The sequence below is a fragment of the Pseudochaenichthys georgianus genome, chromosome 10 (genome assembly GCF_902827115.2).
Source record: "Pseudochaenichthys georgianus chromosome 10, fPseGeo1.2, whole genome shotgun sequence".
NCBI classification, from domain to species: domain Eukaryota; kingdom Metazoa; phylum Chordata; class Actinopteri; order Perciformes; family Channichthyidae; genus Pseudochaenichthys; species Pseudochaenichthys georgianus.
This window is the reverse complement of record NC_047512.1, coordinates 21025309-21046214: the sequence shown is the minus strand read 5'-3', so window position 1 is coordinate 21046214 and position 20906 is coordinate 21025309. Positions and strand designations below refer to the sequence as shown.

The following is a 20906-nucleotide window of genomic DNA, read 5'->3' as shown; positions in this document are numbered from 1 at the left end:
CCAGTCACTCGTGCATCTAAGGGTTAAATGTTGTTCTTAATATTAGATTTCTTGTTTCCTGCATTTCACTTCTCTAATGTGACATTTGAAATGGTAGCATTGCTCTACTGATTTTATTAAAAGCTGTGCAGCCTGTCTGAAAAGCTCAAATTTAGGAGTTAAATCAGCTTTTATTTTTAGACAATGTAAATTAAAGCACATACAACTTCTTTCTTTTTGGGAGAAATATGTCGGACGTTTTGGTCTCCTGTAAGTTGCCCACAAATTCTGAAGTATAGTCATGTGTCCATTAGATCTGCATTCATTACCATGCAGCAGTCATAGTGATTATTAAAGCTTTTGGTCATGTAGTTGGAGGCACACATTGCTTCAATTTACAGTATCTTAAAGTCAAATTACCCTATAGGTTTAATTGTATTGATATTACTGATGAAATAATTACTTTACATATGATTTAAATCAGAACAATTTAAATAGTGGGTGACCAAAACTATACAAGAAGATATTTAACAACATTGTCTTAACTTTAAAAAATCCATCTTAACCCATTAAGGTGGAAATGGGAAATAATTGCATCAAGGGAGGGAAAACTGACCCGTTTCATGTTTGAGTTTATATCAAAGCATTTAAGGGCAATATGATACAAATTATACGTAAAAGTAAACATATAAAGAAACGGTTCACCTGTTAGTGATTGTTTAATGTCTATAATTTGTCAAGCCAATAATTATTGTTGGATTCATCCGCACTCTGTGCTATTGTTTTACATATCTAGGGCAAAGTATATCTTGTATCGTTTGTGAGTCCCAAGGGCTAAGCGAGTTACATTACATTATACACTACATTGCATTTAGTTAGTTTAGTTAATGTTTATGTGTTTTTAAAATATTTATCGTCATTGTTGTTGTCATTTCTAACGTGGTTCTCTTAATATCTAAATGTAAACACGACCAAATCCTACCTCACCATGTTGTACCCGGAAAGTACTCATGGTGTCAGTGTGTACCAGTACACGAGAGAGCACAGTCATTCTCCACCCTTCGCTCTCAGCACATTAAAGCCTGGTTGTGCTATTGTTCCGTGGTTTACAAAAACGCTTCGTGATATGAACGCAGTGTGAAGAGTGTGTATATTGGAGGAAATCACAGCTGTATTCTTGATTGATTTGGGACAAACTTGGAAGCAGTTCTTACTTGCAGTAACAATGGGATGCAGCAGATTTGCGCTGCTCTACAGCGTTTCTTTTATTTTTCTCGGCCTCCACCCCGGCTATGGAGACGTGAGCTACTCTATCCCGGAGGAGATGAAACGTGGATCTGTAATTGGAAATATCGCTAAAGATCTTGGACTTGATTTGGGCAGATTGTCTGCTCGCAAGGCCCGTATTGATACCGAAGATAATGTCGTTAAGTACTGCGGTGTAAATCTCAACACCGGAGATTTGATCGTACAGGAAAGGATAGACAGAGAAGGGCTCTGTGCAAAAAAGGCATCGTGTGTTTTAAAACAGGAACTCGTGCTGGAAAATCCACTAGAACTGCACCGTATAAATATTCGCGTTCAAGATATTAATGATAATTCGCCGCAATTTAAAGAGGAGTCACTTCATTTTGAAATCCATGAATCAGCGGTCAAAGGTGCACATTTTCTTTTGGACGAGGCACACGATGGAGACATTGGAGAAAATGCTGTTCAGAGCTACACACTGCAGGAGAATGACCATTTCAAACTAAACGTAAAGACAAAGGGTGGTGGTCGAAAATATGGGGAATTAGTTTTAGACAAAGAATTAGACAGAGAGGGAAAAAAAGAGATTATGTTTTTGCTTACCGCGTTTGATGGAGGCTCTCCTCAGAGATCAGGTACCGTAGTCATACACGTCACTGTGCTGGATGCTAATGATAATGTCCCAGTGTTTAGTCAGGCCGTTTATGAAGCCAGTCTTCCTGAAAACTCTCCTCAGGATACATTGGTGATCAGAGTAAGTGCAACTGATGCAGACGAAGGAATAAATGGTGAAGTAACCTACGGGTTTGATCATGTGTCAGATGAAAACCAAGTTTTCTCTCTGGACCCTAAAACGGGAGAAGTTAAAGTGGCAAGATATATTGATTATGAAAAAGAATCGTCTTATGAAATGCAGATTAGTGCTAAAGATGGTCTAGGGCTGGCATCATATGCAACGTTGTTGATTGAAATAACAGATATTAATGACAACGCCCCAGTGATATATTTAAAATCCCTGACTAACCCCATACCTGAGAACATGTCACCTGGTGCAGAGGTGGGCATCATTAACGTGCAGGATAGAGACTCTGAGACTAACGGACAGGTCCGCTGCTCCATTCAGCAAAACGTCCCTTTTAAGTTGGTTCCTTCTATTAAAAACTATTATTCTCTGGTGACCACAGGGCAACTGGACCGTGAACTAGTGTCTGATTACAACATTACCATCACTGCCACTGACGAGGGCTCTCCCCCTCTGTCCTCCTCTAAAACTGTTCAGTTATCTGTAGCAGACATCAACGACAACCCACCTGTGTTCGAGGAGCAGTCCTACAGCGCACATGTGACTGAAAACAACAAACCTGGCTCCGCTTTATGTTCCGTTACTGCTCGAGACCCCGACTGGAGACAAAACGGTACCGTGATTTATTCTCTGTTACCCGGTGAGGTGAACGGTGCCCCGGTGTCCTCCTATCTGTCTGTTAACGGAGACACGGGGGTTATCCACGCTGTGAGGACGTTTGATTATGAACAGTTCAGGAGTTTTAAAGTGCACGTGATGGCCAGAGACAACGGTTCTCCTCCGCTCAGCAGCAACGTGACCGTCAGTGTGTTCATATCGGATGTGAATGACAACTCTCCTCAGATACTGTACCCCGCCCCGGAGGGCAACTCCTTCATGACCGAGCTGGTCCCCAAAGCTGCACACGGAGGCTCTCTGGTGTCCAAAGTGATCGCGGTGGACGCGGACTCCGGACAGAACGCCTGGCTGTCCTATCATATAGTCAAATCCACTGATCCGGGACTTTTCACTATTGGTCTCCACAGCGGAGAGATCAGGACACAGCGGGACATTTCTGAGTCTGACAGCATGAAACAGAACCTTGTTGTGTCAGTGAAAGATAACGGACAGCCCTCTCTCTCTGCCACCTGCTCCATGTATTTACTTATCTCTGATAACTTGGCTGAGGTGCCAGAACTGAAGGACATTTCTTACGATGAGAAGAACTCCAAACTGACCTCTTATCTGATCATCGCGCTGGTGTCCGTGTCCACCTTTTTCCTCACCTTCATCATCATCATCCTGGGTGTGAGGTTTTGTCGCAGGAGAAAGCCCAGACTGTTGTTTGATGGAGCAGTCGCCATCCCCAGCGCTTATCTCCCTCCTAATTACGCAGATGTTGACGGAACAGGAACTTTACGCAGCGCTTACAATTATGACGCCTACCTGACAACAGGTTCCAGAACCAGTGACTTTAAGTTCGTGTCATCTTCCAATGACAACACACTGCCTGCTGACCAGACTCTGAGGAAAAGCCCTTCAGACTTTGCTGAAGTGTTTGGAGACTGTGATTCTTCTCCTGAGGTAGGAATTATCGTCACTTAATGTTGACACCTATATTTGCATCATGTGAACCAAGCTGTTCAGATACATTGTTGCCGTTCTTTTTCTTTAAACGACCTTTTAAGAGAATGTAAGGTCGATCAAATGAACGACCCTCTACAAGTAACTAGCTTTGCTTCATGCACTCAAAGGGCTTAATGATGCATCAATATTTGACAGCATAGTTTCTACCATAGTAAGCAGGTGGTTCAAATGATTTGGTTATTTGAATATAGGCTTTTTTGAATTACATTTATTATTATTGAAACCGTTCTTTCTGTCAAAACTACTCTTGTGTTTCAACACTTGTTTTTTTAGTCGACCTTCAACTTGTCTCTCTCTTTGGTGCTAAAAAATGAAGTCGGTGATTTTATTAATGCTGAACCTCTCTTTTGCTATTGTGTATTTTCAGGAGCACCCACCCCTTTTATCCGTTTTATTTGTTTTTAAACATCTAAAGGACACATTACGGTTTTCCAGATGCTGTGTTCTATTTTATTCTTAAAATCATGGATTTGAGTTATAGTGTTGGTGCTCTAGATTAAAAACACACAAGTAAAACAAGGACATGAGCACATCAATATCTAGCCGTGATCTAAGTGGCTTTTTGTAAATTATTCTCATTATCTAATTAATGCCATTTATTGTAACGTGCCTTCTTTCAGTGCAGTACTATTTTCATCCCTTTTCAATTTTAAATCTCATTGTGAAATGTAAAGACATAAACATGTGGGTAACACTTTATGGTAAGGGTACATGAATCATCATGAATTCATGCATGACTTAATGCAGGAACACTACCTTAATTAATGCATCAACTAAGGCATCTCAATCGTCATGACTTCTGAGTTATTAATGATGTTCATGTCTTCTTCATATGCAGTTAAAGTGACAGGCCAACAAACTGACCAGTCACAGCAATTCCAAGTGTTGTAATGATTAACTAAGCATTATTGTGTCATTACTTCATCATGTTTGTGCCTCTTCAAATAAAGTGGTGACCTGTTCCGTCGTTTACACTGATAACTAACATATGATTAATGGCCTATGTGAAATCACCTTATTAACCATTCGGTGCTCATGCATCAATCATCTTTGTGATCCCTCAAACAAAGTCAGCCCTTATGTCTATAGGCATCATGTGTTTTGCAATATTACAAATGCAAATTAGATCATAATTTTGGAGTTAATTTATATTATCAATTATTTAGTCAGGACTTTGTTGTATGTATCTACTTATTTTAAAGCTCACAAACCATTCAAGATAACTCATTCATACTATTATCAAAGTTTGATGTATAATCCAAAGCCAACAAGATCACATTTTCACATATCATGTCACATAAGAAAGCAATAACATTTTTCGGCAAAGACACAAGATGGCAGTTGAATTATTTGTGATTTTAACTCGACCACAACAGATAAAATGCACTGAAATGACTTGCGTATAGATCATCAGGGATTTATCTTTCAGAAAAAAACTCCTGACTCATATGTAATGATAATAGATGTGAGGCACGAACAGGGGCTATCTTGAAACGTCCATCGTCTTCATATCTGAAGTCAGTGAGCTCTTGGTGGTTCAGGGAAACATGACCCGAATGTCCTTCAGTCAACGACCGAGAGGTCCTTTCTTATGCCTGTTTCCAAGCCAGTAAGTCCATTCTATAACTGCAAGATGTTCTTCCAAAGGTTTCTCAGTTCGGTTTCCCCTAAGCTGCCAAATTATTGATTTGTAGTTAATCATGATTACAACACTTTGAATTCAACACAATACATGCACTGCTGTGACCGACAGACCAGGTCACCACTTTATTTGAAGGGCCACAAACATGATGAAGTATGCTTATAGTTAATCAAGATTACAACACTTGGAATTGCTGCGAGTGGTCAGTGTTTTGGCCTGTCACTTTAACTGCAGATCTATATGAAGAAGACATGAACATCGTTAATAACTCAGAAGTCATGATGAGCGAGATACCTGAGTTGATGCATTAATTAAGGTATTGTTCCTGCATTAAGTCATGAATGAGATACTATTAATCCTTATACATTACTGATGGTTCATGAAGTACTACATGAATGATGTCATGCTTTAAGTCATGCATGAATTCATGATGATTCATGTACCCTTGCCATAAAGTGTTACCAATATGTGTTACACTAGTGACTAGTGCAACATAAAAGGCAAGCTGTGCCTGTTGCTCTGTTATTTTTCATTGGCGTTCATATGCATCTCATGTCATTTAATTAGATTGTATTTCTGGGATCAAGTGGTCTTTGGAGAAAGCTTGAGGCAGATTGTAACATTTTTGACGACATTGTATTGATCTTAATTTCAGGGGGAGAAATGAGAGACAGCCTTTCTAATCAAACGTTTGAGTATTAAGCGTGCAACAATAAAGATTTGTGGTCGGACATTGTGCGTAGAGTTGTCTTACTTCTATGAAGAGCTGTGTGTGGATTACTACATGAGCAGAAATACTATTGCTTGAACGTCTTAAAACACAGAGAACAATACTCTTATTTACCTTAACGAAATGTTAAGTTACATTAATACATTTAATAAGTTATTTGAATACGTTTTTATTCAAGTAAATGTCCAGGCGACTTGGTGATGTGTTAAGACAATATGCAGCGGTTCTCTGAAGCTGTTATATTCTATGTTGGCTCACGGTGGCACTATAGACCAGCCAAGGATACAAGCGTTGATCCTGCCTTTTGTAACACCCATAGTTTGCTTCGACTGGTCACTGTATATCTTTCAGCACCGACGACAAATGCTTATAGGGCACATATTTATCATCTTGATATCGACTTGTCTTCATTTGTGTAGTACTGCCTGGGGATGAGGAATAGACGGAGCGTTTTTCAAAGCTACGGCTTTGTGTTTTTCTTTGTTGCGCTGCAATGCGCACACGGAGACCTGAGCTATTCTGTACAGGAGGAGCTCAAGCGCGGATCTGTTATTGGAAATATCGCCAAGGATCTCGGACTGGAGGTGGGAAGACTGGCTGCTCGAAAAGCTCGTGTCGATATGGAACAAAACGACAGACATTATTGCGGAATCAACCTTCGTAGTGGAGATTTAATCGTTGAGGAAAGGATCGACAGAGAGGAGCATTGTGGAGAAAAGCCTTCATGTGTTCTTAAATTTGACTTGCTGTTAGAGAGTCCATTGGAGTTACACCGGTTGTCCCTGCAGGTGCAAGATATAAACGACAATTCACCAATTTTCCCGAAGGATATTATAAAACTGGAAATACGTGAGTCGGCTGACAAAGGAGCTAAGTATCGCATAAATGCAGCTCACGATGCAGACATAGGAAAGAACTCAGTTGAAAGCTACATTTTGCAGCAAAACCCTCACTTTGTGTTCAATATTCAGACCACAAATGCAGGAAGAAAATATGGTGAGTTGGTTTTAGATAAAGAGTTGGACCGAGAGGAGCAGCAGGAAATGAAATTATTGCTCACAGCTTTAGATGGAGGCTCTCCTCAGAGATCCGGGACTGTAGTCATACACATCATTGTACTTGATGCTAATGATAACTCCCCAGTTTTCACTGAGTCTGTGTATACGGCCTCGTTACCGGAAAACTCACCTATGAAAACCCCAGTTATCACTGTAAGTGCATCAGACGCAGACGAAGGGGTGAACGGAGAGGTTACGTATGAATTTAGCCGACTCTCTGATAAATCACAAAAGCTCTTTTTACTAGATGAGAAAACTGGAGACATCACGGTGACAGGAGAAATTGATTATGAAGAGGGATCTAAATATGAAGTTTTTGTTGAGGCCAAAGATGGTTATGGTCTCTCTTCCGAAGCAAAGGTGATCATTGAAATATCTGATGTAAATGACAATGCCCCAGTAATATATTTAAAATCCCTGACTAACCCCATACCTGAGAACGTGTCACGTGGTTCAGAGGTGGGCATCATTAACGTGCAGGATAGAGACTCTGAGAATAACAGACAGGTCCGCTGCTCCATTCAGCAAAACGTCCCTTTTAAGTTGGTTCCTTCTATTAAAAACTATTATTCTCTGGTGACCACAGGACAACTGGACCGTGAACTAGTGTCTGATTACAACATAACAATCACTGCCACTGACGAGGGCTCTCCCCCTCTGTCCTCCTCTAAAACTGTTCAGTTATCTGTAGCAGACATCAACGACAACCCACCTGTGTTTGAGGAGCAGTCCTACAGCGCACATGTGACTGAAAACAACAAACCTGGCTCCACTTTATGTTCCGTTACTGCTCGAGACCCCGACTGGAGACAAAACGGTACCGTGATTTATTCTCTGTTACCCGGTGAGGTGAACGGTGCCCCGGTGTCCTCCTATCTGTCTGTTAACGGAGACACGGGGGTGATCCACGCTGTGAGGGCGTTTGATTATGAACAGTTCAGGAGTTTTAAAGTGCACGTGATGGCCAGAGACAACGGTTCTCCTCCGCTCAGCAGCAACGTGACCGTCAGTGTGTTCATATCGGATGTGAATGACAACTCTCCTCAGATACTGTACCCCGCCCCGGAGGGCAACTCCTTCATGACCGAGCTGGTCCCCAAAGCTGCACACGGAGGCTCTCTGGTGTCCAAAGTGATCGCGGTGGACGCGGACTCCGGACAGAACGCCTGGCTGTCCTATCATATAGTCAAATCCACTTATCCGGGACTTTTCACTATTGGTCTCCACAGCGGAGAGATCAGGACACAGCGGGACATTTCTGAGTCTGACAGCATGAAACAGAACCTTGTTGTGTCAGTGAAAGATAACGGACAGCCCTCTCTCTCTGCCACCTGCTCCATGTATTTACTTATCTCTGATAACTTGGCTGAGGTGCCAGAACTGAAGGATATTTCTTACGATGAGAAGAACTCCAAACTGACCTCTTATCTGATCATCGCGCTGGTGTCCGTTTCCACCTTTTTCCTCACCTTCATCATCATCATCCTGGGTGTGAGGTTTTGTCGCAGGAGAAAGCCCAGACTGTTGTTTGATGGAGCAGTCGCCATCCCCAGCGCTTATCTCCCTCCTAATTACGCAGATGTTGACGGAACAGGAACTTTACGCAGCGCTTACAATTATGACGCCTACCTGACAACAGGTTCCAGAACCAGTGACTTTAAGTTCGTGTCATCTTCCAATGACAACACACTGCCTGCTGACCAGACTCTGAGGAAAAGCCCTTCAGACTTTGCTGAAGTGTTTGGAGACTGTGATTCTTCTCCTGAGGTAGGAATTATCGTCACTTAATGTTGACACCTATTTGCATCATGTGAACCAAGCTGTTCAGATACATTGTTGCCGTTCTTTTTCTTTAAACGACCTTTTAAGAGAATGTAAGGTCGATCAAATGAACGACCCTCTACAAGTAACTAGCTTTGCTTCATGCACTCAAAGGGCTTAATGATGCATCAATATTTGACAGCATAGTTTCTACCATAGTAAGCAGGTGGTTCAAATGATTTGGTTATTTGAATATAGGCTTTTTTGAATTACATTTATTATTATTGAAACCGTTCTTTCTGTCAAAACTACTCCTGTGTTTCAACACTTGTTTTTTTAGTCGACCTTCAACTTGTCTCTCTCTTTGGTGCTAAAAAATGAAGTCGGTGATTGTATTAATGCTGAACCTCTCTTTTGCTATTGTGTATTTTCAGGAGCACCCACCCCTTTTATCCGTTTTATTTGTTTTTAAACATCTAAAGGACACATTACGGTTTTCCAGATGCCCGTGTTCCATTTTATTCTTAAAATCAGGGATTTGAGTTATAGTGTTGGTGCTCTAGATTAAAAACACACAAGTAAAACAAGGACATGAGCACATCAATATCTAGCCGTGATCGAAGTGGCTTGTTTGTAAATTAATCTCATTATCTAATTAATGCCATTTATTGTAATGTGCCTTCTTTCAGTGCAGTACTATTTTCATCCCTTTTCAATTTTAAATCTCATTGTGAAATGTAAAGACAAAAACATGTGGGTAACACTTTATGGTAAGGGTACATGAATCATCATGAATTCATGCATGACTTAATGCATGAACAATACCTTAATTAATCCATCAACTAAGGCATCTCAATCGTCATGACTTCTGAGTTATTAATGATGTTCATGTCTTCTTCATATGCAGTTAAAGTGACAGGCCAACAAACTGACCAGTCACAGCAATTCCAAGTGTTGTAATGATTAACTAAGCATTATTGTGTCATTACTTCATCATGTTTGTGCCTCTTCAAATAAAGTGGTGACCTGTTCCGTCGTTTACACTGATAACTAACATATGATTAATGGCCTATGTGAAATCACCTTATTAACCATTCGGTGCTCATGCATCAATCATCTTTGTGATCCCTCAAACAAAGTCAGCCCTTATGTCTATTTAGGCATCATGTATTTGGCAATATTACAAATGCAAATTAGATCATCATTTTGGACTTAATTGATATGATCAATTATTTAGTCAGGACTTTGTTGTACGTATCTACTTATTTTAAAGCTCACCAACCATTCAAGATAACTCATTCATACTATTATCAAAGTTTGATGTATAATCCAAAGCCAACAAGATCACATTTTCACATATCATGTCACATAAGAAAGCAATAACATTTTTCGGCAAAGACACAAGATGGCAGTTGAATTATTTGTGATTTTAACTCGACCACAACAGATAAAATGCACTGAAATGACTTGCGTATAGATCATCAGGGATTTATCTTTCAGTAAAAAACTCCTGACTCATATGTAATGATAATAGATGTGAGGCACGAACAGGGGCTATCTTGAAACGTCCATCGTCTTCATATCTGAAGTCAGTGAGCTCTTGGTGGTTCAGGGAAACATGACCCGAATGTCCTTCAGTCAACGACCGAGAGGTCCTTTCTTATGCCTGTTTCCAAGCCAGTAAGTCCATTCTATAACTGCAAGATGTTCTTCCAAAGGTTTCTCAGTTCGGTTTCCCCTAAGCTGCCAAATTATTGATTTGTCGTTAATCATGATTTCAACACTTTGAATTCAATACATGCACTGCTGTGACCGACAGACCAGGTCACCACTTTATTTGAAGGGGCACACACATGATGAAGTGTGCTTAGTTAATCAAGATTACAACACTTGGAATTGCTGTGAGTGGTCAGTGTTTTGGCCTCTCACTTTAACTGCAGATCTATATGAAGAAGACATGAACATCGTTAATAACTCAGAAGTCATGATGAGCGAGGTACCTGAGTTGATGCATTAATTAAGGTATTGTTCCTGCATTAAGTCGTGCATGAGATACTATTAATCCTTATACATTACTGATGGTTCATGAAGTACTACATGAATGATGTCATGCTTTAAGTCATGCATGAATTCATGATGATTCATGTACCCTTGCCATAAAGTGTTACCAATATGTGTTACACTAGTGACTAGTGCAACATAAAAGGCAAGCTGTGCCTGTTGCTCTGTTATTTTTTATTGGCGTTCATATGCATCTCATGTCATTTAATTAGATTGTATTTCTGGGATCAAGAGGTCTTTGGAGAAAGCTTGAGGCAGATTGTAACATTTTTGACGACATTGTATTGATCTTAATTTCAGGGGGAGAAATGAGAGACAGCCTTTCTAATCAAACGTTTGAGTATTAAGCGTGCAACAATAAAGATCTGTGGTCGGACATTGTGCGTAGAGTTGTCTTACTTGTCTTACTTCTATGAAGAGCTGTGTGTGGATTACTACATGAGCAGAAATACTATTGCTTGAACGTCTTAAAACACAGAGAACAATACTCTTATTTACCTTAACGAAATGTTAAGTTACATTAATACATTTAATAAGTTATTTGAATACGTTTTTATTCAAGTAAATGTCCAGGCGACTTGGTGATGTGTTAAGACAACATGCAGCGGTTCTCTGAAGCTGTTATATTCTATGTTGGCTCACGGTGGCACTATAGACCAGCCAAGGATACAAGCGTTGATCCTGCCTTTTGTAACACCCATAGTTTGCTTCGACTGGTCACTGTATATCTTTCAGCACCGACGACAAATGCTTATAGGGCACATATTATCAACTTGATATCGACTTGTCTTCATTTGTGTAGTACTGCCTGGGGATGAGGAATAGACGGAGCGTTTTTCAAAGCTACGGCTTTGTGTTTTTCTTTGTTGCGCTGCAATGCGCACACGGAGACCTGAGCTATTCTGTACAGGAGGAGCTCAAGCGCGGATCTGTTATTGGAAATATCGCCAAGGATCTCGGACTGGAGGTGGGAAGACTGGCTGCTCGAAAAGCTCGTGTCGATATGGAACAAAACGATCGACATTATTGCGGAATCAACCTTCGTAGTGGAGATTTAATCGTTGAGGAAAGGATCGACAGAGAGGAGCATTGTGGAGAAACGCCTTCGTGTGTTCTTAAATTTGACTTGCTGTTAGAGAGTCCATTGGAGTTACACCGGTTGTCCCTGCAGGTGCAAGATATAAACGACAATTCACCAATTTTCCCGAAGGATATTATAAAACTGGAAATACGTGAGTCCGCTGTTAAAGGAGCTAAGTATCGCATAAATGCAGCTCACGATGCAGACATAGGAAAGAACTCAGTTGAAAGCTACATTTTGCAGCAAAACCCTCACTTTGTGTTCAATATTCAGACCACAAATGCAGGAAGAAAATATGGTGAGTTGGTTTTAGATAAAGAGTTGGACCGAGAGGAGCAGCAGGAAATGAAATTATTGCTCACAGCTTTAGATGGAGGCTCTCCTCAGAGATCCAGGACTGTAGTCATACACATCATCGTACTTGATGCTAATGATAACTCCCCAGTTTTCACTGAGTCTGTGTATACGGCCTCGGTACCGGAAAACTCACCTATGAAAACCCCAGTTATCACTGTAAGTGCATCAGACGCAGACGAAGGAGTGAACGGAGAGGTTACGTATGAATTTAGCCGACTCTCTGATAAATCACAAAAGCTCTTTTTACTAAATGAGAAAACTGGAGACATCACGGTGACAGGAGAAATTGATTATGAAGAGGGATCTAAATATGAAGTTTTTGTTGAGGCCAAAGATGGTTATGGTCTCTCTTCCGAAGCAAAGGTGATAATTGAAATATCTGATGTAAATGACAACGCCCCTATAGTCTCTTTAAAATCCCTGACTAACCCCATACCTGAGAACGTGTCACGTGGTTCAGAGGTGGGCATCATTAACGTGCAGGATAGAGACTCTGAGAATAACAGACAGGTCCGCTGCTCCATTCAGAAAAACGTCCCTTTTAAGTTGGTTCCTTCTATTAAAAACTATTATTCTCTGGTGACCACAGGACAACTGGACCGTGAACTAGTGTCTGATTACAACATTACAATCACTGCCACTGACGAGGGCTCTCCCCCTCTGTCCTCCTCTAAAACTGTTCAGTTATCTGTAGCAGACATCAACGACAACCCACCTGTGTTTGAGGAGCAGTCCTACAGCGCACATGTGACTGAAAACAACAAACCTGGCTCCACTTTATGTTCCGTTACTGCTCGAGACCCCGACTGGAGACAAAACGGTACCGTGATTTATTCTCTGTTACCCGGTGAGGTGAACGGTGCCCCGGTGTCCTCCTATCTGTCTGTTAACGGAGACACGGGGGTGATCCACGCTGTGAGGACGTTTGATTATGAACAGTTCAGGAGTTTTAAAGTGCACGTGATGGCCAGAGACAACGGTTCTCCTCCGCTCAGCAGCAACGTGACCGTCAGTGTGTTCATATCGGATGTGAATGACAACTCTCCTCAGATACTGTACCCCGCCCCGGAGGGCAACTCCTTCATGACCGAGCTGGTCCCCAAAGCTGCACACGGAGGCTCTCTGGTGTCCAAAGTGATCGCGGTGGACGCGGACTCCGGACAGAACGCCTGGCTGTCCTATCATATAGTCAAATCCACTGATCCGGGACTTTTCACTATTGGTCTCCACAGCGGAGAGATCAGGACACAGCGGGACATTTCTGAGTCTGACAGCATGAAACAGAACCTTGTTGTGTCAGTGAAAGATAACGGACAGCCCGCTCTCTCTGCCACCTGCTCCATGTATTTACTTATCTCTGATAACTTGGCTGAGGTGCCAGAACTGAAGGACATTTCTTACGATGAGAAGAACTCCAAACTGACCTCTTATCTGATCATCGCGCTGGTGTCCGTGTCCACCTTTTTCCTCACCTTCATCATCATCATCCTGGGTGTGAGGTTTTGTCGCAGGAGAAAGCCCAGACTGTTGTTTGATGGAGCAGTCGCCATCCCCAGCGCTTATCTCCCTCCTAATTACGCAGATGTTGACGGAACAGGAACTTTACGCAGCGCTTACAATTATGACGCCTACCTGACAACAGGTTCCAGAACCAGTGACTTTAAGTTCGTGTCATCTTCCAATGACAACACACTGCCTGCTGACCAGACTCTGAGGAAAAGCCCTTCAGACTTTGCTGAAGTGTTTGGAGACTGTGATTCTTCTCCTGAGGTAGGGCCATGTATCATATAATCTTGGTCGTGTTCATCATCCTGAAAAATGTATTTACCCACCATGTATTTGTTGCACAGTTATATATTCTAAGGTTGTGAGTAAATATACATATTTATAGTATTCTTTAACAAAACATATGATGCCCTGGTTACCAGTATACATTCTGAGGAATTTATCTTCAGTTGAACTTGCCTTTTATCTTCCCACATGATTGCCCATCATGCTATAGCAATCCTTTGAAATTACGTTAACTTAAATCTGTCCATGGTTCTGAAATCGGTTTGTTATTCAGTTGTATTTTTAGGGCTAATTTACTTCTTATACATTTCTATTCTTTTTATTTATTTTCTATGTAACTTGGTTATATATTTCATTTTCTGAATGATAATTTAAGTCAACATATAAGTTTACTAGTATCATTGTATTTATTTGATTGAATCGTTTCTTCTTTATAATTGGATCTGATTACTTCTGATTGATATTGGGACACGTGTTAGAGCACTAATACGTTGAAGGTTTTGCATATGTTGTCCCTTATTCTGCTTGCGTATATTGTTCATCTGTGGTGTTTTTCAATGATGCTGGTTTTGCTGTTGAATGTGTTATGTCTTAAATCAATCTGGTACACACATACTGACATAATTTGGTAGATCATTTTAAAGGCTTTTGTATGATTTCGTTGCATAATGAAAACCTAACTACAAAACTGTTGTTTCATTGACTTGCACTCTCAAACTGAGGTGCTTTGAATACATTTTGATCATCTAGAACATTTATAAATCTCAAGATCTGCTTCATGAGGTACAGTTTTTGTGGTATATATATCTTAAGGCATATTTATCATAGCGAATAAACCTTTCTCGCCAGTAATAATAGAGTACACAAAAGTGCGCGAGAGAGGGACAAAGAATAATTTCTCTAATTAAATACAAAACAGTTAAACCACGTTTTTTATAAAGCCACATGCAGAACACCTTTAACCCTTAGATGTATTAGTGGGTCTTTTTGGACCCGGTGAGGTGGTTTTCTTGATGTATCTTTGTAATTACATTTTTTTATCATTTAATATTCCAGCTATTACTCAAAAAACATGTTTTGGATATCATGTCATTCACATTCAAATTTAAATGTTAAGAACTTGTATAGTTTTCGTATTACTCCAAGCTTCCATAAGTGGGTCAAAAATGGCCCACATGCATTTTCTATGGAATCCTATGGGAACCTTTGATTCTTATCACCTGTTGCTTTCAGGAATACATTCAGAGTAGAACACACAGACTACATCACAAGTGACACCTCTCAGGAAGATTATTTTACACAGCAAGATCTGATACCTGTCAGTATAATAATAATAATAATAATAATAATACATTATATTTGTATAGGGCTTTTCAAGGACTCAACATCGCTTTACAATATAAGGGAAGGTTAGGGTGGGGGGTATGGGACTATCAAACTTGATCAACCGGCATGGATTAATGGGGGGGGGGGGGCTATGAGTAGACAAGAGGAGAAGAGATGAGTTTTGAAAAGGGACTGGAATACTGTGAGGGTCTCAGAATAACGGAGATCTTTCGGACAATATATTCCAAACGTTTTTTTTCAAAATGTAAAAAACAATGATAAAATGATAAATTGTGAAAAATTAAATAAATATAATATTTCTAATGTGAACCAAAATATAATACTAAATATTATACAAGTGATTTTTCTTAACCAACATGACAACAATGGCATAAAAACACATATTATTCTAATACGGGTCCTTTTAGACCCACTTATGGAAGAGTGGGTCCAGTCACTCGTGCATCTAAGGGTTAAATGTTGTTCTTAATATTAGATTTCTTGTTTCCTGCATTTCACTTCTCTAATGTAACATTTGAAATGGTAGCATTGCTCTACTGATTTTATTAAAAGCTGTGCAGCCTGTCTGAAAAGCTCAAATTTAGGAGTTAAATCAGCTTTTATTTTTAGACAATGTAAATTAAAGCACAATACAACTTCTTTCTTTTTGGGAGAAATATGTCGGACGTTTTGGTCTCCTGTAAGTTGCCCACACATTCTGAAGTATACAGAATGTGTCCATTAGATCTGCATTCATTACCATGCAGCAGTCATAGTGATTATTAAAGCTTTTGGTCATGTAGTTGGAGGCACACATTGCTTCAATTTATAGTATCTTAAAGTCAAATGACCCTATAGGTTTAATTGTATTGATATTACTGCTGAAATAATTACTTTACATATGTCTTCAATCAGAACAATTTAAGTATTTGGTGACCAAAACTATACAAGAAGATATTTAACAACATTGTCTTAACTTTAAATGATCCATCTTATCCCATTAAGGTGGAAATGGGAAATAATTGCATCAAGGGAGGGAAAACTGACCCGTTTCATGTTTGAGTTTATATCAAAGCATTTAAGGCAATATGATAAAATTATATGTAAAAGTAAACATATAAAGAAGCGGTTCACCTGTTAGTGATTGTTTAATGTCTATAATTTGTCAAGCCAATAATTATTGTTGGATTCATCCGCACTCTGTGTTATTGTTTTACATATCTAGGGCAAAGTAATCATATCTTGTATCGTTTGTGAGTCCCAAGGGCTAAGCGAGTTACATTACATTATACATTGCATTTAGTTAGTTTAGTTCATGTTTATGTATTTTTAAAATATTTATCGTCATTGTTGTTGTCATTTCTAACGTGGTTCTCTTAGTATCTAAATGTAAACACGACCAAATCCTACCTCACCATGTTGTACCCGGAAAGTACTCATGGTGTCAGTGTGTACCAGTACACGAGAGAGCACAGTCATTCTCCACCCTTCGGTCTCAGCACATTAAAGCCTGGTTATGCTATTGTTCCGTGGTTTACAAAAACGCTTCGTGATATGAACGCAGTGTGAAGAGTGTGTATATTGGAGGAAATCGCAGCTGTATTCTTGATTGATTTGGGACAAACTTGGAAGCAGTTCTTACTTGCAGTAACAATGGGATGCAGCAGATTTGCGCTGCTCTACGGCGTTTCTTTTATTTTTCTCGGCCTCCACCCCGGCTATGGAGACGTGAGCTACTCTATCCCGGAGGAGATGAAACGTGGATCTGTAATTGGAAATATCGCTAAAGATCTTGGACTTGATTTGGGCAGATTGTCTGCTCGCAAGGCCCGCATTGATACCGAAGATAATGTCGTTAAGTACTGCGGTGTAAATCTCAACAACGGAGATTTGATCGTACAGGAAAGGATTGACAGAGAAGGGCTCTGTGCAAAAAAGGCATCGTGTGTTTTAAAACAGGAACTCGTGCTGGAAAATCCGCTAGAACTGCACCGCATTAATATTCGCGTTCAAGATATCAATGATAATTCACCCCAATTTAAAGAGGAGTCTCTTCATTTTGAAATTAGAGAATCCGCGGACAAGGGTGAACGTTTTCAATTGGACGAGGCACACGATGGAGACATTGGAGAAAATGCTGTTCAGAGCTACACACTGCAGGAGAATGACCATTTCAAACTAAACGTAAAGACAAAGGGTGGTGGTCGAAAATATGGGGAATTAGTTTTAGACAAAGAATTAGACAGAGAGGGAAAAAAAGAGATTATGTTTTTGCTTACCGCGTTTGATGGAGGCTCTCCTCAGAGATCAGGTACCGTAGTCATACACGTCACTGTGCTGGATGCTAATGATAATGTCCCAGTGTTTAGTCAGGCCGTTTATGAAGCCAGTCTTCCTGAAAACTCTCCTCAGGATACATTGGTGATCAGAGTAAGTGCAACTGATGCAGACGAAGGAATAAATGGTGAAGTAACCTATGGGTTTGATCATGTGTCAGATGAAAACCAAGTTTTCTCTCTGGACCCTAAAACGGGAGAAGTTAAAGTGGCAAGATATATTGATTATGAAAAAGAATCGTCTTATGAAATGCAGATTAGTGCTAAAGATGGTCTAGGGCTGGCATCATATGCAACGTTGTTGATTGAAATAACAGATATTAATGACAACGCCCCAGTGATATATTTAAAATCCCTGACTAACCCCATACCTGAGGACGTGTCACCTGGTGCAGAGGTGGGCATCATTAACGTGCAGGATAGAGACTCTGAGACTAACGGACAGGTCCGCTGCTCCATTCAGCAAAACGTCCCTTTTAAGTTGGTTCCTTCTATTAAAAACTATTATTCTCTGGTGACCACAGGACAACTGGACCGTGAACTAGTGTCTGATTACAACATTACCATCACTGCCACTGACGAGGGCTCTCCCCCTCTGTCCTCCTCTAAAACTGTTCAGTTATCTGTAGCAGACATCAACGACAACCCACCTGTGTTTGAGGAGCAGTCCTACAGCGCACATGTGACTGAAAACAACAAACCTGGCTCCACTTTATGTTCCGTTACTGCTCGAGACCCCGACTGGAGACAAAACGGTACCGTGATTTATTCTCTGTTACCCGGTGAGGTGAACGGTGCCCCGGTGTCCTCCTATCTGTCTGTTAACGGAGACACGGGGGTGATCCACGCTGTGAGGACGTTTGATTATGAACAGTTCAGGAGTTTTAAAGTGCACGTGATGGCCAGAGACAACGGTTCTCCTCCGCTCAGCAGCAACGTGACCGTCAGTGTGTTCATATCGGATGTGAATGACAACTCTCCTCAGATACTGTACCCCGCCCCGGAGGGCAACTCCTTCATGACCGAGCTGGTCCCCAAAGCTGCACACGGAGGCTCTCTGGTGTCCAAAGTGATCGCGGTGGACGCGGACTCCGGACAGAACGCCTGGCTGTCCTATCATATAGTCAAATCCACTGATCCGGGACTTTTCACTATTGGTCTCCACAGCGGAGAGATCAGGACACAGCGGGACATTTCTGAGTCTGACAGCATGAAACAGAACCTTGTTGTGTCAGTGAAAGATAACGGACAGCCCTCTCTCTCTGCCACCTGCTCCATGTATTTACTTATCTCTGATAACTTGGCTGAGGTGCCAGAACTGAAGGACATTTCTTATGATGAGAAGAACTCCAAACTGACCTCTTATCTGATCATCGTGCTGGTGTCCGTGTCCACCTTTTTCCTCACCTTCATCATCATCATCCTGGGAGTGAGGTTTTGTCGCAGGAGAAAGCCCAGACTGTTGTTTGATGGAGCAGTCGCCATCCCCAGCGCTTATCTCCCTCCTAATTACGCAGATGTTGACGGAACAGGAACTTTACGAAGCGCTTACAATTACGACGCCTACCTGACAACAGGTTCCAGAACCAGTGACTTTAAGTTCGTGTCATCTTCCAATGACAACACACTGCCTGCTGACCAGACTCTGAGGAAAAGCCCTTCAGACTTTGCTGAAGTGTTTGGAGACTGTGATTCTTCTCCTGAGGTAGGAATTATCGTCACTTAATGTTGACACCTATATTTGCATCATTTGAACCAAGCTGTTCAGATACATTGTTGCCGTTCTTTTTCTTTAAACGACCTTTTAAGAGAAAGTAAGGTCGATCAAATGAACGACACTCTGCAAGTAACTAGCTTTGCTTCATGCACTCAAAGGGCTTAATGATGCCTCAATATTTGACAGCATAGTTTCTACCATAGTAAGCAGGTGGTTCAAATGATTTGGTTATTTGAATATAGGCTTTTTTGAATTACATTTATTATTATTGAAACCGTTCTTTCTGTCAAAACTACTCCTGTGTTTCAACACTTGTTTTTTTAGTCGACCTTCAACTTGTCTCTCTCTTTGGTGCTAAAAAATGAAGTCGGTGATTTTATTAATGCTGAACCTCTCTTTTGCTATTGTGTATTTTCAGGAGCACCCACCCCTTTTATCCGTTTTATTTGTTTTTAAACATCTAAAGGACACATTACGGTTTTCCAGATGCCCGTGTTCCATTTTATTCTTAAAATCAGGGATTTGAGTTATAGTGTTGGTGCTCTAGATTAAAAACACACAAGTAAAACAAGGACATGAGCACATCAATATCTAGCCGTGATCGAAGTGGCTTGTTTGTAAATTAATCTCATTATTAATGCCATTTATTGTAATGTGCCTTCTTTCAGTGCAGTACTATTTTCAAACCATTTCAATTTTAAATCTCATTGTGAAAGGTAAAGACACTTTATGGTAAGGGTACATGAATCATCATGAATTCATGCATGACTTAATGCATGAACAATACCTTAATTAATCCATCAACTCAGGTTCTCAATCGTCATGACTTCTGAGTTATTAATGATGTTCATGTCTTCTTCATATGCAGTTAAAGTGACAGGCCAACAAACTGACCAGTCACAGCAATTCCAAGTGTTGTAATGATTAACTAAGCATTATTGTGTCATTACTTCATCATGTTTGTGCCTCTTCAAATAAAGTGGTGACCTGTTCCGTCGTTTACACTGATAACTAACATATGATTAATGGCCTATGTGAAATCACCTTATTAACCATTCGGTGCTCATGCATCAATCATCTTTGTGATCCCTCAAACAAAGTCAGCCCTTATGTCTATTTAGGCATCATGTATTTGGCAATATTACAAATGCAAATTAGATCATAATTTTGGACTTAATTTATATGATCAATTATTTAGTCAGGACTTTGTTGTATGTATCTACTTATTTTAAAGCTCACAAACCATTCAAGATAACTCATTCATACTATTAACAAAGTTTGATGTATAATCCAAAGCCAACAAGATCACATTTTCACATATCATGTCACATAAGAAAGCAATAACATTTTTCGGCAAAGACACAAGATGGCAGTTGAATTATTTGTGATTT

The 20906-nt window shown here is 40.4% G+C and overlaps 4 protein-coding genes across 4 annotated transcripts; all 4 read left to right on the top strand.

Moving 5' to 3' along the window:
• The first annotated feature begins 1075 nt into the window (after positions 1-1075).
• On the top strand, positions 1076-3613 carry LOC117453623 (protocadherin beta-15-like). The gene has a single exon (XM_034092508.2). The coding sequence runs from the start codon at positions 1205-1207 to the stop codon at positions 3611-3613; it is 2409 nt and encodes an 802-aa protein (XP_033948399.2). The 5' UTR covers positions 1076-1204.
• A 2804-nt stretch (positions 3614-6417) lies between these two features.
• LOC117453621 (protocadherin beta-15-like) lies at positions 6418-8873 on the top strand. The gene has a single exon (XM_034092506.2). It carries the CDS (start codon positions 6459-6461, stop codon positions 8871-8873), a length of 2415 nt encoding a protein of 804 aa, XP_033948397.2. The 5' UTR covers positions 6418-6458.
• A 2827-nt stretch (positions 8874-11700) lies between these two features.
• Positions 11701-14136, top strand: LOC139434542 (protocadherin beta-15-like). The gene has a single exon (XM_071204489.1). It carries the CDS (start codon positions 11722-11724, stop codon positions 14134-14136), a length of 2415 nt encoding a protein of 804 aa, XP_071060590.1. The 5' UTR covers positions 11701-11721.
• Positions 14137-17012: 2876 nt separating this feature from the next.
• Positions 17013-19524, top strand: LOC139434541 (protocadherin beta-15-like). Its single transcript, XM_071204488.1, has one exon. The coding sequence runs from the start codon at positions 17116-17118 to the stop codon at positions 19522-19524; it is 2409 nt and encodes an 802-aa protein (XP_071060589.1). The 5' UTR covers positions 17013-17115.
• Positions 19525-20906: the final 1382 nt, after the last annotated feature.